The following is a 24,163-nucleotide window of genomic DNA, read 5'->3' on the forward strand; positions in this document are numbered from 1 at the left end:
GGATCACAGGGACACAGGACCAGGACTACACCCACTTACTTCAGTGTCTTGTCCTCCACAACGCTTGGCATCAAATGCTTCTGCAGAAGGAGGTTGTTGTCCCTTGCTACCCATGTCATTCTCATACTGCTCTCTCGTAGTTAGATGTTGGTACTTCTGCATGAACTAGGTGCTCAGACCTTCAGTGTTTGTTCATAGACGTGCTGTTCTTTAGGGCTGCTAAGGAAAAAGTCCCATCCTTTCATTATTTCTTTCTGCTGACTAGTCTACAACTTAAACCACAAACTTTTTACTTCCCCCACCCCCCCCCACCTCAGATCATCACTAAGTTCTTCCACAAGCCCCCAATTCACTTACAGATCCTGAAGTTCTGAGCTGCTGACTGTCAGTTGAATTGGTTCTCGGTAAACTCTCCAGTGTCTCCTCCTGACTTCTCATGAGTGTTTGGAAGGAGTTCGAAAGGGTACAAGATGCTTCAGGGTGTGTCAGTGTAATCCCTCTGCTCAGCACTTACACCAGCAGCATACTGAATGGAGCCAAACTTTCCTGAGTTTATTTCATCTTATTCTGTAATTATGCTTGGATCTGTGCAACAGTCAATGTTGTAATGGACCTTACACAAGAGGCTGTGTATTCATCATCCTTTACAGTTTTTCATGTTACTTTTGCTAAAGCTGCACGTCTAATTTCAGTGGGAACAGGACTGAGGTGACTGCATTTGTTATGTTCCCTAACTAGAAGGAAGCTGTTCTGATAACCGCAGATGCTAAACACAGAAGGTCAATTATGCATCACATTGTCAGAAGGAAAAAAAGAAAAAGGATGTTCGAAGGCAGATGTGAGTGTTTCCAGGAAGCCTCTTGGATCTGCATGATGACTTTGTCCTTTAAACTCTCAAATTGTGAGCAAGCAACATGAAGAGGACACTGTTGAGGTATTTTTCATAATGTTCAGCAATCATTGTAGTTTATCTCCTCTGTTTGTATTAATAACCCTTTTCAATTTTGACACTGAAATCTGTTTTCTTCCCGAGAACATTCCACTGTGTCACCCATGCACAAGCACCTGGTTAATGGGAGGCTGCTGACAGGGAAATTAGCTTTTTTTTTTTTTTTTTTTTTGAGACACTCATCTCCAGCATCAGACTTCTTGTTTTCTCTTCCTTAGAGACACTTTGAGACACATTGTCTTGAGGAATTCTCCCAGCCTCTGGAATAGCCTCTTTTCTGGGGGCAAGGATACTGAGCACTAGAAAATGAAGTGTCTGAAAGGATGGCTGGTGTTGCATTTCGCAGCCTGAGCCTCACAGACATAAGGAGAGAGAGCATAGACAAGGGAAAAGAAAGAAAGAATGGTGTGGTGTTGGTCTTGTCTGCACCGAGGGGAAAAGATGAACCTTTTTAGGAATGTTTGTAGGGCTTAATTGTCTTGTGTATGGAAGAGAACGTTCCCTTCCTAACACATCTTTTAGCCCATTTTTGCCTCCATTTGCAGGATCTATCCAGAGACGCACAGGTTTCTGTGGAACTTAAGGTCTAGAAACACATTTTCTCTACCTTGAAGCAGGTCTAGCTTGGAGCTTCTTAGCCACACAGTTATTGTTTAGGGGATGGAGGAAAGGGACAATGACATTTTAGAAATGGGTGAGTTGTCGGTAGGAAAAGAGAGTAGGATTTCAGGGGAACTTACAGAGGAGCTAATAGGCTTCTGGAAGACTCTGTGAGGCTTCAGGTCTCCTCATTCTGTCCTGGGAAAAGACAGACTGTCCAAAGACATGGTGAGGTTATCCAGAGAGAAAAGCACCAGTGTGGCACTTCCTATACCTGCCTACGTGAAGTGGCAGCTTCCTGAAGCAAAAGCTCAGCCAGGGACCCCAGACCCCGACTTGGACTGCTTTGGTTTCACCCTGCATAGCAGTGAATCTCACCATCTGTTTCTTACGAATCAACTGCATTTCAAGCTTATTTCCCACCTGGACCAATATCATAGAGGTAGATTCATAGGCAGGCACTCTCTGCCTAACATTGTCCCAGTGGCACAAAGCAAACATAAAGCACGTCATAAAGCCTGTTAAATTGAGTTTATGGTTGCTTTGTTGTGCTAGATATGTAGCCCACAAGATAGCAAGGAAATCAAACCACTGTCTTCTTCAAATGATATCCCATTGGAGGGTGTACAGCACCACTGCTTATCAGTAATTGTCTTTATTGTTTCTTCGGGTTCCCCCAGTTACCATCTGCTCGTTGTTTCCATTTGTTGCTTCTAGGTTGCTCCTGGAATTGCACATTTTTCATGGAAGGGACCAATTAATCTTTCCCAGTGTTACTACGGTGCTATTTACTATGCTCTGGTGATCCATCATTTGCCCTTCTTTGGCTGCTCCAATGTAAATTGTCATAATTGTTATGGCAGCATGCCTGAAAGAAGGAATTATCATCTCAGGTAAGAAGAGAGATACTGAACTTGGAGTTTGAATCTGGAAGTAGAGTTTTACAGCTGCTTTGCACACAGGAGCTTGAAACCCAGTCTTTGGTGGAAGATTCTGAGCCATATTTCTCTCATTTTCAGTGGAGCAGTGGGACACACCATGTAACTGCGTGATGTTCCTTCCAGTCCTGTTTCCTGTGGCAAGCGTGATGGCATGTGACACCTGTATGATTGTCCAGGAGGTAGGTGGATTTGAAAGAGCCTTTTCTTTCTGTACGCTTAGTATTCATCCTTATACCTGGTTTATGCCCTCTTCCCTCTGACACACAACTTTAAGTTGTTCCTGTACAGGAAGTTATTCTGATATTGTAGTACTCGGGAACAACTCTGCACAAGGTTTTGTTCTTTATCACCAGAGTGGTACTACAGCAACGATCAGCTGATGGCTCATCCACAAAAGAAACAGATTCTAGCACAAATAGCCAAAATATCCTGATGAGTTACAGTGAGGCACATTAGAAAGTCTGGATTTTACATATATTTACAATTCAGGACAGATGTGTACTTGCTATTTCTCTTCCCTGCTCACCCCCTCGCCCCCTCAAAGGAGAAAGGCAGATGCTAATGTAAAATCTCACTTCAAGCCTAAAGGAAATTGTGGAACCGTGAATAAAATGTGTTGCAGGTTTTCCAAAAAAGTAGTTGTCTTTTGAAAGCAACCGATGTGTTTTTTGAACGCATAAATTAATGCTCTTCTAAATTTGGAGCCCTTAGACCTTATTTTACTTCTTGGGCTGAAGTTTTTAAAATAAGTGTAAGACTAAAACACATACTTTAATCAGAAAATAAACCAAAGATGATCTAAACATCTGGTTTCACAATGAAGCTTTGAAAATTTATTTACCTGATCTGAAGACAGAAGATCAGATTAAGTACAAACCTCGCTTACACCTTGAAAAGAAACACAGCAGAAGTGACTAAGTTCTGTGTTATTTTTGTCCCATCAGAACATGGCATTAGAAGCTGCTTCTCTGCTCTGCTCTGCTAGTACAGAAAACAAATGGATGGTCAGAAATAACAGTTTCCAGTGCATTAACAGCAAATAGAAAAATACATCAAAATGGGAAGCTCCATGTCAGAAGCATCAATTTCCTTTGCTCCCCATTTGGCTTGGGACAACATTTGAGGGAAAGCATTGCATGAACATGAATGACAAGCAGGGAATGAGGATGGTGCTTGAAGATAGAGTGGGAAATGAGTGCAAATGGTTTCAAATCCTCGCCACTAACGGATTCATCTTGCTGTTGGGGTACAATGGAGATGGATAGGAGAAGGCAGGAAGAAGTAATCTACTTTAGGAATTTGTTTAGCAGAAACATAGCTGAAGCAAAGGGATAATACACAGACTTAATAGTGAAATATAATCAGATTCACATCGGCTCTTGCTGGACAATAACTCTGATCTGTGTCTTGGTATAAGTCTAATACATAGTGCTTCACATTTCATTCCCTCTGCTTTATTTCCAGTATTGAGTTCCAACACTCTCTAGCAATGCATTTTAGAACAGTGACTGATCAGCTTGGGGACTTAAATGCTGTAGTACTGGCTGAGTTAAGCAATAGACATTGCTTTAGGAATAGTGAGGGAGACTTCATAGTGTGTAAGTTCTATGATTCCTCATTAATTGACACCAGTGCTTTGCTGATTTCAGAGAGGCAACTTGACGGGCTGGATCTAGAGCGTGAACACAGTACCTCCGTATGAGGCAGTGCCAGACATGCTAGGCAGAAGCTGTCGGTGTTTGGACAGCTTTCCACCCTCCGCCTCCATTCCTAATCTGAAAACCTGACAGAAAAACAGAGAAGAATTTTCTTATGAGAGTAATTTATATGCACTTAAATACACAGGCAAGGCTGAAGAGTGTCTTGTGCCTTTTCAGAGAATCCCTTACATCCCTCTACCAAGCACATTTCCAAAATCTACCCCAAAGAGATTAGAGAAAAAGGAGTGTGTCTGCAAGACACAGAGCTGAGTTGGTTTGCCCAGATATCCATTTGGATTCTGTAGGAGACAGGAATGCAATCCCAGGCTCCAAATCTCAGATGAATACTTTACAAATGAGCACATTTTTCTTCTGTTTTCTGCTTGAAGTTGGCTAAAACTTAATCGACCTGAGTGTGGCTTCAAACTGGTGTAAATCAGAAGCTGTGACCAGCAGGTTAACACTAAAGAGAGGGAGAAATGTAATATTTTGTCTTGTCAAATTCCTCATGCATCAAAAAGTAAGTAAAGACAGGAGGACAAGGACATTATAAAGGAATGCACTTTCCAGGTGCTTCTCTTTTTCTTAGTCCTGGCTTACAGTGTCAATACAGGATGAGGTGTTTGATTGTTCTCTCCTCTGAATTTCTACTAGGCACCTAGTCTGTGTTTGGCTACTGTCGTCCTTTGCTTTGTGTCTAGAAAATGTTAGACAAACCCAGCTGTTCTAGCCACCCTTTGTTGTCAACACAGACAGCAATAGCCTTTACGCTTTGTTTTTTAATGAGTATCCATCAGGGAACAAACGATCAGGGGAATGCTTCCTAAAGAGTGCTGTAATTCACCAAGGGCAATGTGTTTCCTACATGATTAGTGCTGTGTGGTATTTACCCTCTCAACTTCTGATTAGAAAACCCAGTGGTTATCATGTCAAGCCTAGACATGGTAAGGCCGCATATGCCCATCCAGGTACAGAATACAGAAATCTGTTAGTCCTTCCTGTCTCCAACACATGCAGTAAATCTCAATTTCAAACCTCATGTCCAGGAATCAGTATCTTTGGAATCTAGAAAAAAAAGAGTATTTAATTTACACCTGGATTTGAACAGCATGTGTGCTAGTAATAATATTACTGTATGAGAATCATGTCCTTGTAGTCTGCTAGTCAGCAGCTGAGCCTAGAGTTCACCTGGTGCTGACTCCGGCTGATTCCTTTACTCAAAAGGAATAATATCCCACAGTTGTGTCAGTGGCATTGGTTTTAGCAGGTTAAGGAGTTAGGTCTTATGCTGAGAGAATCCATCCCTTTGGGAACACAGTCTGCTTTGTGATAAAAGATGTCAAATAATCACAGGCTAGGGCCTTGATTTGGGTAAATCACTGAGCTGCAGCAAATTTTAATGAGGCTAGGCCTGTTTACACCAGAATGTGACCTCCTATTTCTAGTTGGTTTCATACTGCCTTTGGCATTTCACTTTGTTCAAAAGGAAATATTGAACAGGAGATCTGTGGTAGCTCTGTGTCTTCCAACGTTAAATACAGTAGTGAAACCGAGAAGGGGAAAATTCTGAGTGTTGAATTTGAGAAAGGGAAATTTTCTCAGCTACTCCAGCAGGCATTCTTTTTTTTTTTTTTTTTCAAATCAGAGAGAACACTGCTAAATCATAAATGTAATATCAAAGCAACTGTGTAATTTGATTGTTTTTTCTCCACTCACACTACCTTACTCCTTTCCTGTGTTCCCATGTCATAGTCAGCATCTTAACTCTTTTAGCTTAGGAGATTCTTGCAAGGTGGGTGCGTGATGTTTGCACCCGACTGTGCTGTTTTCCAAGCTAGACCCTAGCATGCTGGTTTTGAGCTAGCAAAATGGCTCCGTGGCATCTCCACGTTTCTGGTTTTTACCAGAACTAGTATGGAAGGGCTAGATGTTGTCTTTTTAATTGTGCAATGTTGAAACTTGTAAAGAAAGGCCAACCATCTGTAACATTTCAATTTCATCTCTGAGTAGCCCAGCATGACACTATCCTAAGATGATTAAATGAAGATTTTTACCTGTTGAATTCTGGCAGAGGGTTCCATAAGCAAGCTCATGAAAGTTCCTCTACACTTGAAGCAGTCAGCTTGCTTTGAAAGTATATTACTAATGGGCACTTGAAAAGCTGCAGTATTTATTTTGCTTATATTGCTTTCTGTGCATTTCATTTTTCAGATGTGGGTCTTTGTTGCAGATTGTGGCATTAACAAGCTAAACACATGCTTCGAGTCATCCTCAGGTGAGCCTGTGTATTCCATTCCCTTGGTTATCTTCCAGGTTGTCCTTGATCTATCGGAGTAAGAGTTAAAAATAGCTTCATGTGTGAGTCTTACAGGCTTCCAGTGTAAGAACCCCAAACTAGAACCCCAAAACCCCCCCAAAAAAGAAAGAAGGAAAGAAAAGACTCCAAAAACCATTAGAAAAGGTCTGTCTTACTCTAGAAGGGACTGAAGGCTCTGGTTGATTCTTTTAAGGTGCAAAACCACAACTTAAAGGATAACAAGTCCTCACTCTTGTCTGGAAAATAAGGTGAATAAGGATTATAGGGTTTGTATTTCTGGTTTATTTATAAATAAAGCAATGTATGTTCTCTGCATTGAGGTAGATGGAGAGAGTGAGTTGTCTAAGCTTAAGTGAGAATTAAGTCCAGAGTTTTGAGGAGTTATGTTCTTTCTGTCAGGCTGCATTCTGCTGCAGCAGAAGAGTATGGGCAGGTTTTACCAGGTCAGTTTTACCCCCAATTTTACCTTTGTGCAGCTAGAGATATCAGTATCCTGCTTTTAATCTTTTTTTTTTTTTTAAAAAAAAAAAAAAGCTGTTAAGTTGGAGTTCAGCCATCTGTTTGTGCATGTGAAATACAGAGGCATGGGCTGACTTTTCACTGGAGGCTAATAGGATGCTGCCTCATGTGACAGCTTCATTTCCCTTTCACCCCTTCTGAAAGCTCAGACTGTGTCTTTAGGGATGTTTCACACATTTGCAGAAAGACCTCTGCAGGCCTTTGTACTGTGAGATCGTATGGCATCACCTGCAGAACAAAGAATGATCATGTCAGAGCTATGTCTACAAAAAGCCAAATCGTGAATTTGGTTTGCAAAACTGTAGTAGGGCAGATGAGGAAAATAAACCGATTTGTGTGAGGAAAAGGATTGTGTTGTGTTTGTTGCCATTTTGATTGGCACATAAAGGAGATAGGAAAATCCTTGTTCACAGATGAAGATTTGCGCGTTCCCCAGAGCAGCCACATTTATTTTATATTTACCCTACCTTCTTATATATCTGCTCTGCAGGACTAGGCAGCAGGGAATCACATGCTTCACATTTGAAAGAAAGGGAAAATAATTGCTAGTCCTCCTTATCTGTTATTGATGATAGCATCTTGTAGAAGGCAATAGTAGTACTAGATAAGACTGACAAATATTCTAAGTCTGGAAATGGAAAAAGGCAATTGAGAAAATTACAGCAAGAAATAAACATTTGCCAGACAAAGTCTTCCTATTTTTGAAGGTCAGTAGATTAGAGACGTTGCAGGTAACTTGAGAAGATCACTTATGCCACAATTCTTAGCTAAGGTAAATAAATTTAGCTCCTGATAACAACAGTTGCTGTGGTTTATTCCAGCTGAACAACTGACTGTTTCCACACTTGTGAGATCAGTGTTTTATGAAGCTTAAAACCACACTAACAGAGGAACACACACACAGAGTACTACATGCAACTGTTTTACGGCGACATAAATTCAGTGACTTTGTGGGAGAACTGCCAGAGCAAAAATTGTATAAATCAGAAGAACAATAATCTCAAGCCTCTTAAAGGAAAATTAGAGAAATCTCTAACTCTGTTATGGCAGCAGTGCATTTGAAGATTGCCTCTCCTCCATCAGCCCTTAGAACACACCGTTGTCCTGAATGGGACTGAGAAGCATAAAGCAGTCATCACTTTAGGGTAAACCAGGCTGAGCAGACATACCAATGAGCACAAGGGTAGAATCCTTCAGTGAAAAGTGCTTTTGGGAGATGACTTAGATCTGTTAAAGTCCTGTATGGGTAAAACCTCTTTTGCGTTCAGCACAACTTGAGGAATGAGGCAAAAAAATGTATCTGCAACGCTAAAATGAACAAGCTAGTTCATGGACCCCTTCACTGTGACCCTACTCCTCTTCAAGCTGACCTCACTGTTGCTGTTTCTCCACCTTTTCAAAACCGAGTCCCTTCCACAACTTGACAGAAAGCCCTTTGTCCTCTGTGAACAGTATTTTCCTTTTAGAAAAACAGTAATGCAGCTAGCTTCAAGCAGAGCCATCACCGAGCAGGCTTCGTGGCCCAGCTCATCTGATACCCCATAAATCCAAACCCACATACCTGGGGCTGTCTCTTACCCACAGTGGGCACAGTGCTAGCACCATCTCCAGAGTACGGCAGCAGATGGTGTGCTTTAGGGCAACAGAACTGGCAGAATGTGGCAGATTTTGTATCTCAGAGGTGATCATGTTTTACTCTTTCCTTCCCTTGCTCAGCCTAAAGGTGACAAGGTCAGGTTTTGACATGTTGTACTTTAAAGCAGCTGCAAATAGAGTACCTAAATGGAATGATTGCATTAAAAGCCCTCTCGGGGCATGCCTGGTTCACTGGTTCACATAAGTGAGGTGGCCAGCTTTTCAGAGGTGCCTGGCAGATGCAACAAGGAGTCTTTTTTTTTTTTTTTTTCAGTGGAAGCCGTTGGGTTCTGAGTATCTGTCTCACTGTGCCAAGATTTCATTACCATTATTTTAATCAGGTGCCTTGGAGGCAAATTACAGGCTGATTAAATTTATGAATAATAATTTTTTCATTAAGGTATACTGTACAATTAAGTACCTATTTTATTGTATACAGACTTTTTAATTACCTTTTTCCTTTTAATCACGTCACTTGGTGTAATATCTACAGAATTAGCCACAACATTTTTGTTTAGGAATGATCAGAGGCAAGCTGAGAAATAAAGTTACAGCATACCATAATCCACCTGTTCCTATAATTAAATTGCTAATTTGCAATATTAATGACATTTACAGGTGTCACGAAAACCGGGTTACATTGGGTGTGCTGCTTTAGGGACTGAAGCATTACAGTTCTTTCTTGGTTTACATCTTTTTCTTCCGAAGGAAGATGCACATCTTTAAAAGGACATTAAAATGTTGCTCTTTAAAGAAGGGCACATTGCGCGTGGTCTTTCATTTTCTGTTCTGTCTCACCTTGCTGTAGAGTCTGCCTGCCTGAGTTGTCACCAAGAGCTGTTTTCTGCTGCTGTTGGATCTGGCCGTGGAGCAAACAGTAGATGATTCAGATCAGACACTTCCCAGGTGAGTTAGTCAATGGCTGTGCTAATGGAAACAGAACACTGGCAAGTTAGTACAGCAATTTGAAGTTTAGACACTGTCTTAAAAATAGTTTTAGAGGAGGAAGCAAAGCACCACACTTACAGCCATGCAACTGTGTTACTCCACGTGTGTCCCTGTAAATATATTGAAGGCTTTCCCCATAAGCCAGGAGGACAGAACAAATTTTGCTACTGCGTGGAAGCTTCCTTTAAATATACTGTCTTTTCATGGGACCTGGATTGTGTTTAGGTGCTGCATTCCAGTGCATCATGTGCATTGTTGGTGACATGCTGATCAACCAGCTGAGGGTAGCTCCAGGGTTTGACAGGAAGAGAAGAGCCCTTGGCGCATATTGGGCTGTTCTTGTGGGTGTTTACATGAAGGGATTTAGTTCCTATTTAACAGCTTACAAGCTTGGCGAGTTCCAATTTCTTAGTCTCATATGAACTAATTCTCTCTCTGGCAAAATGAATTTTCATCTTCAGACAAATGGGTGTGTGCCTATTTCTTGCTCTTCCTCCTCCAGGAAGCTGGACTGGCTGAGGCTTAAACAGAGTCGTGGGAAGAGATTTGGACATTCAGATTTCAAAAAACATTGCAAACCTTTCCACTGGGATCTCCACAAGTGGAGGCTAGAAAAAGGCAGCCAGCAAAGGTAATGTCTGAAGATACTACCACCATCTAATATCTGTGTTAATTCAGATGCTTGACTACTTTTCATGTCTCAGGAAATCTCCTACAGTTTCACATTATTTGGAGCTTCTGGCTTGTTGTTTGTCTGTACAACACTTCATATGAAGGGAGCAGGGGATGTTCTACTCAGAGATGCTGAACAGACCTGGATTCATAAGGTTTGAAAGCAATCAAACGTATTTTCTCTATCTGCCAGAGGCATGAGGGAAAACAGTCCAGTGATGATCTGGAAACCTTTTAGTGTTCTCGTGTCACATCAGTTTTGGAAGACTTATCATAGAAGTCTTCCTGGTAAAAATCTCCATGTTTTCCTCAACAGTCTCAAATAATTTCTAAAGGATTTCTGAAAAATAATCTTCTAAGTGATATGGCCTTTGCATGGACTAACATTCGTCTCCTGTGGTTTCCAAGAGTACAGCATCTAAAGATAGCATCAGATAGGTCACTATTGGTTAGCTGAGGAAACCCTGAGGACAGTTAGGACATAATAATCTGCTGTGCATTATTTAACTGCTGGAGGAAGTAGGATGCTTTATAGAGAGCGGGATTTTTTTTTTGTTTGTTTCTTTCCTGTTGATACAGGCCTGCCTGTGACACAGGTGCATCATCAGAATTTCAGTGATGAGCCATGTTCACTATCCAATGGCATGTTTCCACCTCCTTACACATTTCTTCCTTTTGTTGTCAATGGTCTGGGTCAACATCTTGGATTATGGCTAGAAGTAGATTTCATTAACACTCTCAACATCAGCTGGGAATGTAGTTCATGGTGTAAAATTAGACCCTCACTTGTATCTGTCCTTTGCATTCTTCACTCCAAAATAGGGATCTAGCGAGCCACTGCTGTTCTTGGTAGTCTCTCATATCCTTCCTGATCATGTCCACCCACAGAGAGGAGATGTAAAGGGAGATATGTGGGAAATGAACAGCGTAATCTAGATTTGTGGGAGCAGTTCTGGAATAAGACAATGTAAGGACAGATATTTCAGAGTTGCACAGTACTTGGTTGGCCGATCAGTTTCCATGTTTCTACTCATACACTTCAGATTGGGCTTACATGAGTGGAGCATCTCTGTGGTAACAGTAATTCAAGGTAACAGCTGATATTTTCACACAGGACTTGACAGTTTTTTAAGAAGATGTAGAAGAGAAGAGAGCTGATGTGTGTCTCAGTGGGCAAGTGCTCTTAGATCACAAGGATGGCTCCACAGCTGCCTTGAGTGATTTGCAGATAGGTAAACAACAAGGTTATAACCAGCACCTGTTCAGAAATCAGCTGCTGTTTGGCTTTGATTATGCCTCCTCTACAGACGAATTGGTACCTCATGCTGCAGAACTAGTGCATTAGGCTTGGTCCTCTGAAAGTCACCTCACACTTCACTGGCAAATAAGGAGCCGGGCTGTGTGCCTATTTCTTCTGTTTGGTGACATCTTCCTTTTGGAGCCAGCCTCACTGAAAGCAGCAGTGCCACTCACAGTGTTAGTAGTAATACTGACAACTTTTTCTAAAGCTTGGGTCAGCCACAAAGACAAATCCTGAAGCACTTAGAACTAAAACACCATTTAAAGAATGCAGGTTCTTCTCCCTACTCTCAACCCGCCTTTAAGTGAAAAGATCTGCCACAGTCTTCCTAGCTTTGGCACAAGGGAGAGAAGATATTAATGGGTTAGATTTGAGATTCTTGCTTTCCCTGTATAAATCCCTTTATTCTAAGTAATTCCAATAAAATAAATTAATGATTTCAGAGAGCTAGCAACTTCTCAGTGAACAGTCACAGCCAGAACTTGGTTTTTGTGTGTTTTTATTTTAGAAATGAACTTTGAGAAAGAAAAATGGAGTAGATTGAAGTGGAAATAATAGTAGGAGACTTGGGAAGAGGATCTTTCTTGAATTATTTTGTTCTCATTTATATAGCATAATATTGCTAATATTAATGAAAGACAGTTGCAACTTGGCTGTTCAGTTATATGACTCAGAGCAGTGTTTTATAAAATACAATCTGAAACATTAATAGCAAACAGTTTATCCAAGACTAAGGAAAAAAAAAAAAAGAAATAGGAAAATGAAATATGTCTTCTAGTAAGTCCTGAAACATGTCTTGCAGGCCACAGTGCAAATATTTCAAATGTGTAGAGAGTAGGATGACATTTCCTGAAGTCAAAGGAAAAAAGAAATAGCTATCATGGGAATCAAGCTGCAACACTTGGCTCTTCATCACCTTGATTTACAGTAGAAGGCTAAGGCTTATTTACTGGAACTTTGAATTGAAATTCGGAACCTTTATGCACCTTATTGATGCTTTGCCTCTCACACAGAAGTGAAAATGCTGTATTTCTCAACAACGCCCACTGCTCTGTTTATTACTGAATTGATACCTGAACTCAAAGTTAAAAGGAGCCTACAACACACCTCCTTCTGTAGCCTGTTATTAAACTGATAAGGACTTTTAATAGCAATCCTTGGGAAAAAAATCTTCATAGATAGCCCTCTGCCTATTTTACCAGACATAGATTGACACATGGCTTCAAAAGATTCATCACCAGTGGTGAACATCATAGTGTATAGTTCCATTGTTGGTATGTTATCAAAGACCTCACTGATGCAGAGAACATATTCATTAATACTGGGATATTAGTATCCAAAATAGTGTACAGACTTGCAGTCAGAGCTGCAACATAGTATAGAAATAAAATCTAAAATAAAAGTTGGATTTAGACATACTGATTTTCCCCCACCTAGAATGTCTTTTTGGTTGGAAATTTTCCAGTGACTTATTTTCTTGTTGGAATTTGCTGTGGCTTGAAATGGTTCATGAAACTCAAGGGTAACCTGGGGTATTTTCCCAGGGAGGGCAAAAATCAGGCTGCTAGGACACAGACCTCTGCTGTCAGCCGCCACACCAGCACTGGTGTAGGACATAACTCCTTGCCACGGGACACTATGGGAAGTATAAATGTGGTTCAGAAAGACAGTAGAGGATTTATGCATGGGTGGCTGTTAAATAGAATGGTGCAGATATAACCAACAGTTGAGGGGGTTCTTAAAATTTTGGCACCTGAGAAAAATGACACAAAGAGAATAATCATTTAAACCTTCCTTTCTTCTTCTGTCTTTTGCCTAACCATGGGCTTGTGCCCCCTGTCAGAAAAGAGATCTTTGGCCTGAAATAGTAATGCCATTCTTATGACCGCAAAGGTTTCTTTTCCTGAGAATTACTTCTGTTACTGGGACGAAAAGCAATTTTGGTGATCCATTTTGTGAAGGGTTTCTTTGATCTCTTCATCTCCTTAAGACACCCACATCTTCTTTTCCATCAAAAGTTACTTTCTCCCTTGAGCAGGGCACAAGACTAAAAAGAACATGATCTTGGCTGAATAAAAGGGATACACCGAAAAGTGCTTTTGCTTTTTTTCTTCTTTCCTCCTCTTCCTCTCTCTTTCTTTCTAAGGACTGATGTCACTGATTTTGATGCTGACATTTGGGTCAACTAAAATGACTGGGATCGGACAGCATCCAGACATCCCTGCTGCTGAGCCACAACAGTGCACAATCACTTGGGTGAAAAGAATGAAGTAGCTTCTACAAACGCTGCTGAGCTCCAGGCCGTCAGTAGAAACACGTAAATGCCAGATGGAAAAGATTACAGAGCACAGACACTAGCCATGCCTTATTACCTTGCCTAATAAACACTCTTTATTGCCTTTGAACCTCTCAGTACAAAGCTGTCCTTTATGGATCCATGATTTAACCTGGCAGTTCAACCAGAGTGTTAATGAACTTCTTGCCAGGGATGCTATTGCAATACAAGGTATCTGCAATTTGGGTTGTTTTCCTCTTATTCTGTTTTTGCACCTGCCCAGATCAAAGTGACCCTGAGAGAAATGCGACTCAGATCCAGGGGAACTGAGTTGTTGCAAGTTGCCTTGAGAGATGGCTCTCATTGTATTATAGTGCTCCTAGAGTCTTCTTTAAAATGGAGGGGAAACAGCTTTCTCATCATCTTCCTTCTAGTTGCAAATAAGAGTGCTAGAGAAGGGCTGATGGGAGTGCGTGTAGATTCCTGAGAGGGATCAGCACCCTGTTCTTTGTCCCCCATCCCTGCTACCTTCTAATTCTGATTCATGACTTCTCTTTGCCTCACCTTGTCACCCACCTCTTTTTCTTGTCCTTTTAGGCTTTGGGCAGACTGCTTCTGCTGCAAGCTGGCAGAGGAGCCCCCAGCACAGTGCACAACAGTCCTGGTTACAGCCTGCAGCCTTGTGCTCCTGCCCGCAGTCTGGAAGTACTTGACTCCAGCAGGTGAGATGCCGACTGTGAAAGACACAGTGCTCACTCTTCCATCCCCACAGTTGCAGCCTGAACATAACCAGTATCACAGAAAAGGTGTCAACTATCAACATACTTCCTTTTTGAGGTTAGAAAATATTTCAATTCAGCTTTTCTCCCATCTGGAAATACCGCTTCATTTGTTATTTTCAGTTTCTCCTGAAATGTTTTAGACTCCTGTTCTTTGGTAAATGGATCCGTTGAAGATGACTGTGCAGTAACCTCTGGGCTAACGATCCCTGGAGGGACTGTGTTGAGGGGATTTCTGTCTCCAGAGCTGGCAGGATTTGTTACCTGTTAGAAGGCAGCAGTGTGCTTACAGGTGGCTACAGATAGTTCAGCCACCAGGAGGAGATAAAGACTCACTGTTTTACAGCGCGTCCTCTTTGGACCACTTTGCTCAGTGCCTGCCGGTTGGTTGAACTGTTTGCAGCCACCTTTAAAGCAGAGTTAGAAGGGAGATGATAATGCTAGACAGAAAAATGGGCAAGTTTGGGAGGAGCAGATTCTGGGTCACTTCTGTAGTGCCTCGTGGTACACACACAGTCTTGATGGAGTTTCAGGACATGACTGAAGGAGGTGCTCACATCCATGATTAAGTGAGGAAGGCACTGCTTGTAGGATGTCTTCTGGTCAGTTCTCAGATATGCTGGAGGCTGAGCATTTGCTATATCAGCTTACCAAGGAAAACTGTGCAGAGCCAGGGAAGGAGGATAACATCATTTTCTTAAACTCAAGCAAGCACACAGGACAGCTCTGTTAAGACAGCAAGATGGTCAGCCATGGATCCAAGGCAGCTGCCCTACACCTTTCCAGGGCACTGGTAGTTGGGAGGAGAGGATACAAGAAGAGAGGAGCAAAGTGACAGAGAAATGATCTGTGCATAACAACATCATTTGTATAGTGTAGAGTCAGGTGAGTCATTGCCTGTGAACCTGAGCATTGTGAACCTGAGCCTAAGCATTTCCAGTATAGGTTGGAGCAGATGAGGAGCTGCTCAAACTCATGCTCTGAGTGAGAGACCACCAACCATTCGTGAACAGGTGGAGGAACACAACTGGGAACTGGGTGAGTTCTCACAGACCTGCAGGCAGTGTGACAGGAGTAAGCAGTTGTGCTCCCAGCACACAGGAGGCCAGCAATGAGGAGAGGTATAACGAGCCAGATGCAGACCATGGGCATTGTTTGAGGAGCAATAATGGGAGATGGCCTGAGCTCTTAGCAAAGGAACCCAACTCACTCAACCTCCAGAAGAGGCAGCAGCAATGTACCTCCATGTAGCAGGCTTTTCAAAATGCCAGTGTTACTTTTCAGAGTGAAATGGATTAATGATGTTTAGAATTAGGTCGCTGACTGCCTAGGGAAATGTACCTTAACCTTTGATAACCCTCATTCTGGGAAGTAAATGTCAATTAGGGCTTATTTAAAGGAGACTGACCTTTTTAACCTGCACTACTGTGTGGAAGATGCAATTGATCTATGGAGAACCTGGGGAAATGTATTTTGTTTACCCAGAGAAAAAGATTGCAGAGAAATTAACCCTTTTGTTTTCTGACACTCACATGCCATTTTAAGGCTGAATGCAAAGCTGACCAAACCCTTCTAAGCCATTAGAAAAATCAGTAATTGACATCTCCAGTAGAAGATCACTAGAATCTGGTTAGAATATGAGGCAAAAATTGCTCCTTGAGTGCTTCAAAAATTTCACGTGCTCATTGCATTCATTGTTTGCAGTGGGGATTCAAGCATTCATTACTCTTCTTGCTTTCTGTGGCATCTAGGCAACTTAAGCACCATTTAGGATGAAGTAAGCTGTTTAAATGCCTACATTTAGGTGAGAAGAGTTGAACATTTTGCTAAAGGCTGCTGTGCAACCATGCACTGAAGAGAAGTTTTACTGCAGACATTTGTGTGGTGTGACACATGTAGGTTTGAGAACTTGATTTTAAAAAGCCATAACCCCCAGGTTCACAGCATTCCTTTGAACTATCCTTAGGGTGAAGCAAGGAGAAAGCTCCTTTTATCACTTCGCATTATTAATTCATTAGGATCTCTTAATGCCAGTGGTATGACATTTCAGTCTCTGTATATCAAGCATTAGTTATTGTAGCCTCAGGAGTTGTTTTCTGCCAGTCTTTGCAGCTACAGTAAATGTTTCCTGTAGGTCAGCTTTAAGATAATATCTTACACCCTTTAGCCCTTCTTAATATCCTGGAGAAGGAATGTTTTTCACTTCAGTGTATTCTAAGGATTCCTTCTGACTGTAACTAGACAATGGACAAGGAATGTGCCTCAGAAGTCAGAGCGAAAGCTGCAGATAAAGTTCATTTAACACATAACAACATTGAATAAGAATTAATAGAAATAAGATAGAAATACAACGTTTTGTTCTGCACAGTACTGCAGAATTATTTCCCAGAATTATTTCCCAGAATTAATTTTTCCCAGAAATAATTCTGGGAATTAGGTGAATTGACTTGACTAAGCCTGATGAGTGTCTCCTGTGCTTGGGTACCACAACAAGTATTCCTGTTGCCACTAGCTTGGATTTGGGCTGAATATCTCATTTCATCTACCTCTGTCACTGCACTGTCTGAGCCTTACAGAACCGTGAGGGCTTTTGTCTTTGCAAGCCTCCTTTGAGCTTGGGAAGGCATTCTATCTAGACTTTTCCCAGATGTGGTACTGAAGCATGAAAATGAAGTGAAAAGCAGGATTGACTGTGAAGTCTGCTACAGGCTGCGCACCTCTGCCTCCTGACACCTGCTCCAGTACCTTCAGCACAAGACTGGTGTTTTTCTCGGTGCCCAGTCTTGGGATTCCACTGGTCAGTGTAACACTCCTACTGGGCTCCAGCTTTCCTGTCCAAAACATTTTCATCCCTTTCATTTTCCAAAGAACAACAAAGGCCTTTGGTCAAGGAATCTGTACTGTTTGCAGATTGTGGAAAAAAATCCATCTGAATAGCAATCTCTCATGGTAAAGGCAGGATTAATGCCCTTTGTAGTAGTGTAACCATTCACTAAGTGATAGACATTTAATACTGAGAACACTGAAGCTCCATGGAAGGCAGTATAAAATATTTTATGTGTTTTTATTGGACCCTACAGTCCAATAAAACTGGGAGACAGGCATTCAGATAATACGGAGTCACTTGTAGTTTGAGGGATTTTTTTGTATCAGAACTAATAGGTTTTTGCACCCATGAAGATTTTAAGTCAGTCTTCCCATGTTTGGTTTCCTAGATCACAGCAGCATAAGCTCCTGTATCTAGTGCTACAAAACAGAATTAAACAAACTAATAATTGTTAATTTATGTCTACATGAGCCACATGTCATAAAACTGAAGTTATCCTTTGTGCAAGAAGATGCGTTAAGTTCCAAAAGAAGAGGGTATTGTGCTCTAGGAAATAAGTAAGTGGTTGAATGGGTTTCTAGCTAGCAAATGAACTGCATCTGTGACCCACAAAGAAAACTCTTGAGTGAGTGCTAACATTTTCCATGATACATGGTATTTAGTTCTGCTGCAGTACAGAGTCCCCATTCCTCTATCCCTCTGCCTGACGGGGGCTGAGTGCTGGGCAAGGTTCTCCGTTGTACAGCAGAAAGAAGAGCTTGTGCCCATTTCTTTCTGCCCGTGCATGTCAGCCCTACCTTAGCCTTGTCATGCTCACAGAGCCTGAAACTACAAAAAAAGTCAGAGTTCCCAGTATTTCTTTGCTCAGAGCTGTGATGGAAAGATCCTCAGGGTCAACATTTAAATGTAGCACTGGGTAAGGCCCTCAGCAAATGGGGAGCAGTGGAGTCTTTTGGTCTGAGTGGAGCTTTGCTAATAAACACCGGTTGTAGATCATCAATTTTCAGAGAGTACCTTAAATCCTGAGGGGATAGACTTTACAACATAATTTATTTGTTGTTTTAGGTCTCCTTAGATAACATTTTAAAAGAAATTAAACTAAACAAGATGAAACTAAATAAAACTACATGAAATGGGATGTTTTCTCAACTGGTCTAAAGGTGCTCTTCTCACAGGGGCCACCCCTGCAGCCCCCACTGCAAAAACCATTGATGGTGACGCAGCTGGGACCGCGATGGGTTGGAGATCTGTGGGTCGCTTATATCCTGGCTGGGAAAGGGGAGCAAAAGGCCATGGAGGAGACTGAGGAGAGGACACACACAGGCTCAGTGTGCACAGAACCCTCTTTTTTTGGAGAAAATTAGGAAAAGACACAGAGGGGAGCAGAGGGGCAACATCCCCCATAAGACCACATCCCCTTGGGTCCCTGGAGAGTGGAACCAGATGGGACTGGGGCTGGGCAGAGAAGCGCACGGAAGGCCGTTGCTGAAAACCACGCAAGGACCGGAGCGAACTGGAGCGATGGAGAGTGGGGATATGCTGTGGGTTTGGGCCATGGGGGTGCTGCCACCTCCGGCCCTGCCCTGTGATGTGTCCCCGTATCCATGGCAGCCCTCAGGGAGGTCACAATGGCTGGGTGCCTCATAGCTGCTGCGGTGAGCGCAGGTGGCCCATTGCTTCTCGGCGGCCACAGGAGGAGGACCTGGAGAGAGATTCTGGGGTGATCCTGCTGTGATGGGGAGGCTGAGAAGATTTTTTGGTGAGGGGCAGGGGGAGGCCGGGGGCTGCATCCCTATGAGTTCCCAGCACGACCAGAGATGGGGACCCCAGCCTGTGCTGTTGGTGCTGGGGAGGATTCCTCTCCAGGCTGGGAGGATGCCTGCCCCAACCTGGTGCGAATCCCCACAGCCAGCCAAGCTGACGCAAACTGTTTGGTTGTTTCCTTCCAGCTTCCTTTGCTTGTGTAGGGGTCAGGACTGGACCTACACGTCATGAGGACGGTGGCAGAGAGACAGGGTCTGAGACTGTTGCCATCTCTGCCACCGTCGTGAATTCCTTGTTAAAGAAGCTGCAAGACAGAGAGGTGAGCTGCGGACATCCCGCTGTGCCGTGGGGGGTTGAGGGCTCCCCTCCGCCCTGGGTGCCACCGAGGGGTCTTGCCTGATGGCCCCTCTGTCCTGCTGCTGGTGCCCGGTCCCCAAAGGCTGACCCTGCGGTCACGCTGGGCTGACGCTGCTGCGCTGCCTCCTTTCCCGCAGCAGCTCAGCCTGGAGCTGCCCAAGCATCCATCCTTGTCCTGGCCCTGTACCATGGTCCCAGGCTGGTGCCTGGTGCTTGGTCGGTTCCCAGGGCTGCTGCTCCCTCGGCTCCTTTGTGTAGCTGGACACAAGCTGGGACAGGACGCGGTGGTGCTGCTTGTGGGCTCTCACTCTAGAGTGAGGGGCAGCAGCTCGCAGCTGCCCGGGAATAAGGGCAAAGCAAGTGGTGTCGTGGTCTCTCCCTAGGGTGACCGAGCGGAGACTTACCGCCGCCTCCAGCATGTCTTGCAAGGAGATGATACCCGTCTGCAGAGCGGCGTTGTGAACCGAGTGCTCGCAGAGGTGTCTGGAGACATGAAGGCAGCCCAGGTGAGCTTGTTCTCTAGAAGGGCGAACGGAGCAGCCTGCCTCTCCCCAGCTGTGGGTGTGACATGGAGTGGCGCACAGATGGTTCACTGGGATTCAGGCCTGGGGACTTCCCCAGTGCCCCTGTGGCTGCTCCCTCTCCCAGGGAGCGCATCCCGCTAGGGGAAAGGCCGTATCCAGCCCTGCTCCAGACTGTGCAGAGCGTGGTGAGCTCCTCCACGCCAGGCGACGTGTGCGCCACCTCCCAGGGCTGGAGTTGGGCCGTGCAGTCCCCCAGTTCCTGCCTCGCGCGACTCCTGCTTAACGCAGAGGCTCTGGGGACGCGTCCCAGCTCGGGCACAGCTGTCCCGGGGGTGTTCTGTGGGGGAGACGCGGTCGTCTCGCCAGTGGCTCTGACAGCAAAACGATGAGCTGAAGCCCCGTGGTCCTCACTGGCCAGCAGGGCCTGACCTGGTGCCTCAGCCTTTCTCCTGGGCAGCATTTCACCTGTGGCTCTTTTTCAGGGTGCAATGAACAATGTGACAGCAGCTGCTGGTGACGTCCTGGTGGCTCTGGCTCGTTCCCACTTTGGATTTGTGATGTCCGAGCTCCAGGGCCACCTGAAGACCATGAGGGGAGGAGCATGCCAGGAGTTTGTGCTCACCACCTTGAGCAAACTGGCCAGCAGCTATGGTATGGCCCCTTTGGCCTCGTGCTCTGGGTTATGGTCCATGACGGCCAGGAGCAGGGACCCTGCCCCTCCCTGAACGCTGTTTTGGGCCGGAGGGCTGTGGGGTTGTGGCACCTCCTCGCCTGGAGCTGGGATTTCCGCCCCACCACCCCAATGCCAGTGCTGCAAGGGTGGAAGCTGCTGGGGACTGAACCCGCAGCGACCTCCCCTGTCCCTCTGACACGTCCCCCAGCCCGGCAGCCCCAGCCCTCCTGCCCGCGGTGCTGCTCTGGCTCTGGCTGACCGTGGCTCCCTCTGTCCCTCTGCCTGTCCTCTCTCTGCAGCCCTGCGGTGCATCCCCTTCGTCGAAATGACGCTCCTTGCTCTGCACGCCATGCTGAGACAAGTGGAGAGCAGCCGGATCCTGCGCACCATCTGCAGTGGTGAGTAGAGGGGAAGGGGCCGGGCAGGCCCTCGGTGCCTCGCTCGGATCGCGGCGTGGTCCTGCACTGGGGGGCAAACTTTGGGAAGGGCAGGGCGGGGGCTGCAATGGTAAGTGCTGGAGGGGAAGAGGCCTGCGAGGAAGAGGAGGAGGAGGAGGAGGAGGAGGTGCGGTGTGCAGAAGGGGAGAAGGGGCACCGTATTTTAGTTCAGATGCCGGGAGCGCAGCACTTGGCAGTCCCAAGCCGACGCCTGGTGAGCCAGGGACTGCTCCACGCAGGCGTGGGTGAGGGAGCCAGGCACGCTGCCTGTTGCAGACTTTGACGAGCTCCTTCCTTCTGGTGCAGTGCTGGAGCAGTGGTCGAGGGCGATCAACGCTTACTTCAACGCCTGGGAGCAGTGCCCCTTCCCTCGCATTGGGGAGAAGCAGCTCTGCGAGCAGGTGTACTCCCTGTTCTGCCACGCTGTGGTAAACTGGCTGGGCCGCCATAAGAAGGAGGAGGTGAGCGCTGCTGGGGCAGCAGCGGGGCTGTGCCTGGCTGGGGCTGCCCGTGCCCCCTGGGTGGGAGCAGAGGGGTGAGGGGAGGGAGCGGGCGGGCTGACGCCGTGCCCGGGGCTGGGGGCTCCCAGCTGGCAAGTGCTTGGGCCCCAGGGCCCTTTGGCAGGGGAATGCTTGCTGTCCTCTGGAGAGAGCCCTTCTGTGGGGCAGAAGGGAAAGGGAAAGCCCTCTCTGTGCAAAGGCAGGCATGTGCTGGGGGACGCCGAGTGCTAGACAGCCCTCAGAGCATCTCGTCTCTTCCCTCTGCAGGACAAGCAGGCCATCTTCGGAGCAGTGACTGCTATGATGGCTGTCGTCCTCCATGATGCGCAGCACCAGGACCGGGTGTGGAAGCAGGTCGTCTGGCTCCTGCAGCAGTACCAGGAGGTCCAAGATACTTCCCGGGTGACAGAGGTGAGGCGTTGCGTGGGGTCTGGTGCGGCTGTGGTGTGCGTGTGAGTGCCACGAGGTGTCGGGGAGCCCTCCGAGAAGGCAGGGGGGCAGCAGGGGAGCTGTGAGGCTTCCTGGGCTGCTCGGGCAGGAAGAGAACAACCCAGGTGAGCAGGAAGCCCTGGGCAGGAGCTTTGGGGTTCTCCCTGGGAGCTGGGGTTAGGGGTTCCCCATGCCACAGGCGTGCTGGGTTTCTTCCTTCCCACGTGGCTTCAGTGGCTTTAACCCACTCGTCCTCTCCCTTCTCTTGTAGAGCCTCCATTATTTCCTGAAGACCTTGGAGGAACTTCACGCTGTCGCCCCCAAGGACAAGCTCCGTGCCATCGCTGCTGCTGTGCACCACGAGGTAAAGGGAGCCCGTGCCTGTGCTGCTGGCCCAGGTCCTGCAGGCCGGATTGCCACAGAGGGGCAGGGCAGGGCAGGGCGTCCTTCCACCAGGACCTTCCTGGAGGTGCCTCGAGGCTGTGAGCACCCTGATCCTGGCTGTTTTGTGCAGGCCCGAGGGGCAGCTCAGTTCCTTCAGCACTTCCCTCTCAGCCACCTGGCAGGAGGACTCTGGAGTGCCGGGACCCAAAAGGCAGCCTCTGATCGCTGCTCTGCCTGCGATCTTTCTCTAAAATGGACCTTTCTCCCACAGCTTGGGGACGAGACCAGGCAGCACAGTGCAGGCCATAAAGAAGAACTGAGGCAGTGCATTGTGCTTCAAGGTAAGGGAGGGAATGGGACGATGCCTGTCGTGTTCTCCCAACTTCCTTGTGAACCTCAGCCATGGGGTTTTGCTGACTATTCATGCAAAATGTGGTTTCTGGCCCACAGCTCGAATCTACCCGGAGGAGACGGTCACGTTCCTGCTGTCCCAGCTGAGCAGCGAGAACCAGGGCTCCCGCGGGACAGCGCTGACTCTGCTGGGAGCTGTGGCCCGCTCTGACGGTCAGTACCACAGGCCAGGGCCGCCAGCCAGGGCTGGGGCAGTCAGGGGGCTGAAGCTATCTGCTGTCAGAGCTTTCAGGCCCTGTAACGCAGTAGTAGCGGCAGAAACAAAGTCCTTCTGGGACGCCAGTGCTTCCCCTGCAGTCAGAGCCCAGCCCTGCTGTGCTGTCCCGCTTGTCTGTGAAAAGCCTGGGAGCTTCGAGGGATCCCTTCTGCCATCTGAGCCCTGCCTGAACGCATACCTCTCTGTGTCTCTTGCAGAACCTGCAGTGAGAGAGAAGCTGCCCCTAATTGTAGAGGCCGTGCAGCCCTTGTTCACTGAGTCCGGCACCCAGGTGAGCTCATTTAGGAAGGAACAGCGAGACCAGTGGGGCAGAGAAAGCCCCCAGAGCGGGCAGGTTGTTGTGCTGTACAAAGCCTAGCCCCGACCCCTGGCAGCGAAGGCTTCTCCTGTGCACTCGTTGCCTCTCCACGGGCTGCGAGGGCTGCCCCCAGGCAAAGGTGGCTTCCCTTTGGCTGCTGGCGGGGCAGACCGTAACCACCCTGTCTCCTTGGCAGTTGAGGACAGCGCTCCTGGGTTTCATCAAGGATCTGCTCAGCGTCAGCATCCCGAGCTGCTTGGCATGGGATGTGGTGGCGCACATCTTTGTCGAGTTCAGGCGGGCCTCGGACAGACTGGTAAGGACAGAGCGGGACACCCGCGGCTCGGTCCCGTGCCCAGGCTGTGCCGAGAGCTCCCTCAGTGGCACTCGCAGCATCGCCTGGGCCCCGCAGAACCTCGTGTGCCCGACAGCCCTGTGCAGCGCTCGCTGCTCCCAAGCTGCCCAGCACTTCCTTGGGGCTGGGACGTGGCCCCTGAGTGGGGCCTGGCTGTCCTCATCCTCCACAGAGCCTCCTGAGGTGGGAGCTGAGAGTAATGGGGGGTTTCCCAACGCTGTCTTGCAGGCGGTAGAAGACGTCCAAGAGGAAAGAGACCTTCAGGCCCAGTGCATAGGTATCCTGGAGTCTCTGGATCTCTCTGTGGAAGGGATGACCGAAGTAAGTGGTCCTGCTCCCTGCTGCTGCAGCC

General features: G+C 46.3%; 1 protein-coding gene across 11 annotated transcripts in view; it reads left to right on the forward strand.

Annotated features, from left to right (window-relative positions):
- LOC308194775 (maestro heat-like repeat-containing protein family member 2B) overlaps positions 1-24,163 on the forward strand; it is a 79,243-nt gene that overhangs the window by 43,551 nt on the left and 11,529 nt on the right. For 9 of the 11 annotated variants that reach the window (XM_080591083.1, XM_080591085.1, XM_080591079.1 and 6 more), the window contains 18 exons: positions 739-934; positions 2,267-2,442; positions 2,569-2,669; positions 6,402-6,465; positions 9,470-9,567; positions 10,112-10,240; positions 14,454-14,578; positions 19,412-19,545; positions 19,967-20,089; positions 20,590-20,758; positions 21,080-21,178; positions 21,524-21,678; positions 21,985-22,128; positions 22,418-22,510; positions 22,802-22,871; positions 22,981-23,094; positions 23,356-23,429; positions 23,653-24,132. In XM_080591083.1, coding sequence (XP_080447209.1) covers positions 20,075-20,089; positions 20,590-20,758; positions 21,080-21,178; positions 21,524-21,678; positions 21,985-22,128; positions 22,418-22,510; positions 22,802-22,871; positions 22,981-23,094; positions 23,356-23,429; positions 23,653-24,132 — 1,413 coding nt within the window. In that variant the 5' untranslated portion in view covers positions 739-934; positions 2,267-2,442; positions 2,569-2,669; ... (4 more) ...; positions 19,412-19,545; positions 19,967-20,074. Of the gene's footprint in view, positions 1-738; positions 935-2,266; positions 2,443-2,568; positions 2,670-6,401; positions 6,466-9,469; positions 9,568-10,111; positions 10,241-14,453; positions 14,694-19,411; positions 19,546-19,966; positions 20,090-20,589; positions 20,759-21,079; positions 21,179-21,523; positions 21,679-21,984; positions 22,129-22,417; positions 22,511-22,801; positions 22,872-22,980; positions 23,095-23,355; positions 23,430-23,652; positions 24,133-24,163 lie in introns of all 11 variants that reach the window. The other 2 variants (XM_080591081.1, XM_080591080.1) reach the window with 2 other exon arrangements.

The sequence above is a fragment of the Anser brachyrhynchus genome, assembly GCF_964034855.1.
Source record: "Anser brachyrhynchus genome assembly, chromosome: 4".
Classification (NCBI taxonomy): Eukaryota; Metazoa; Chordata; class Aves; order Anseriformes; family Anatidae; genus Anser; species Anser brachyrhynchus.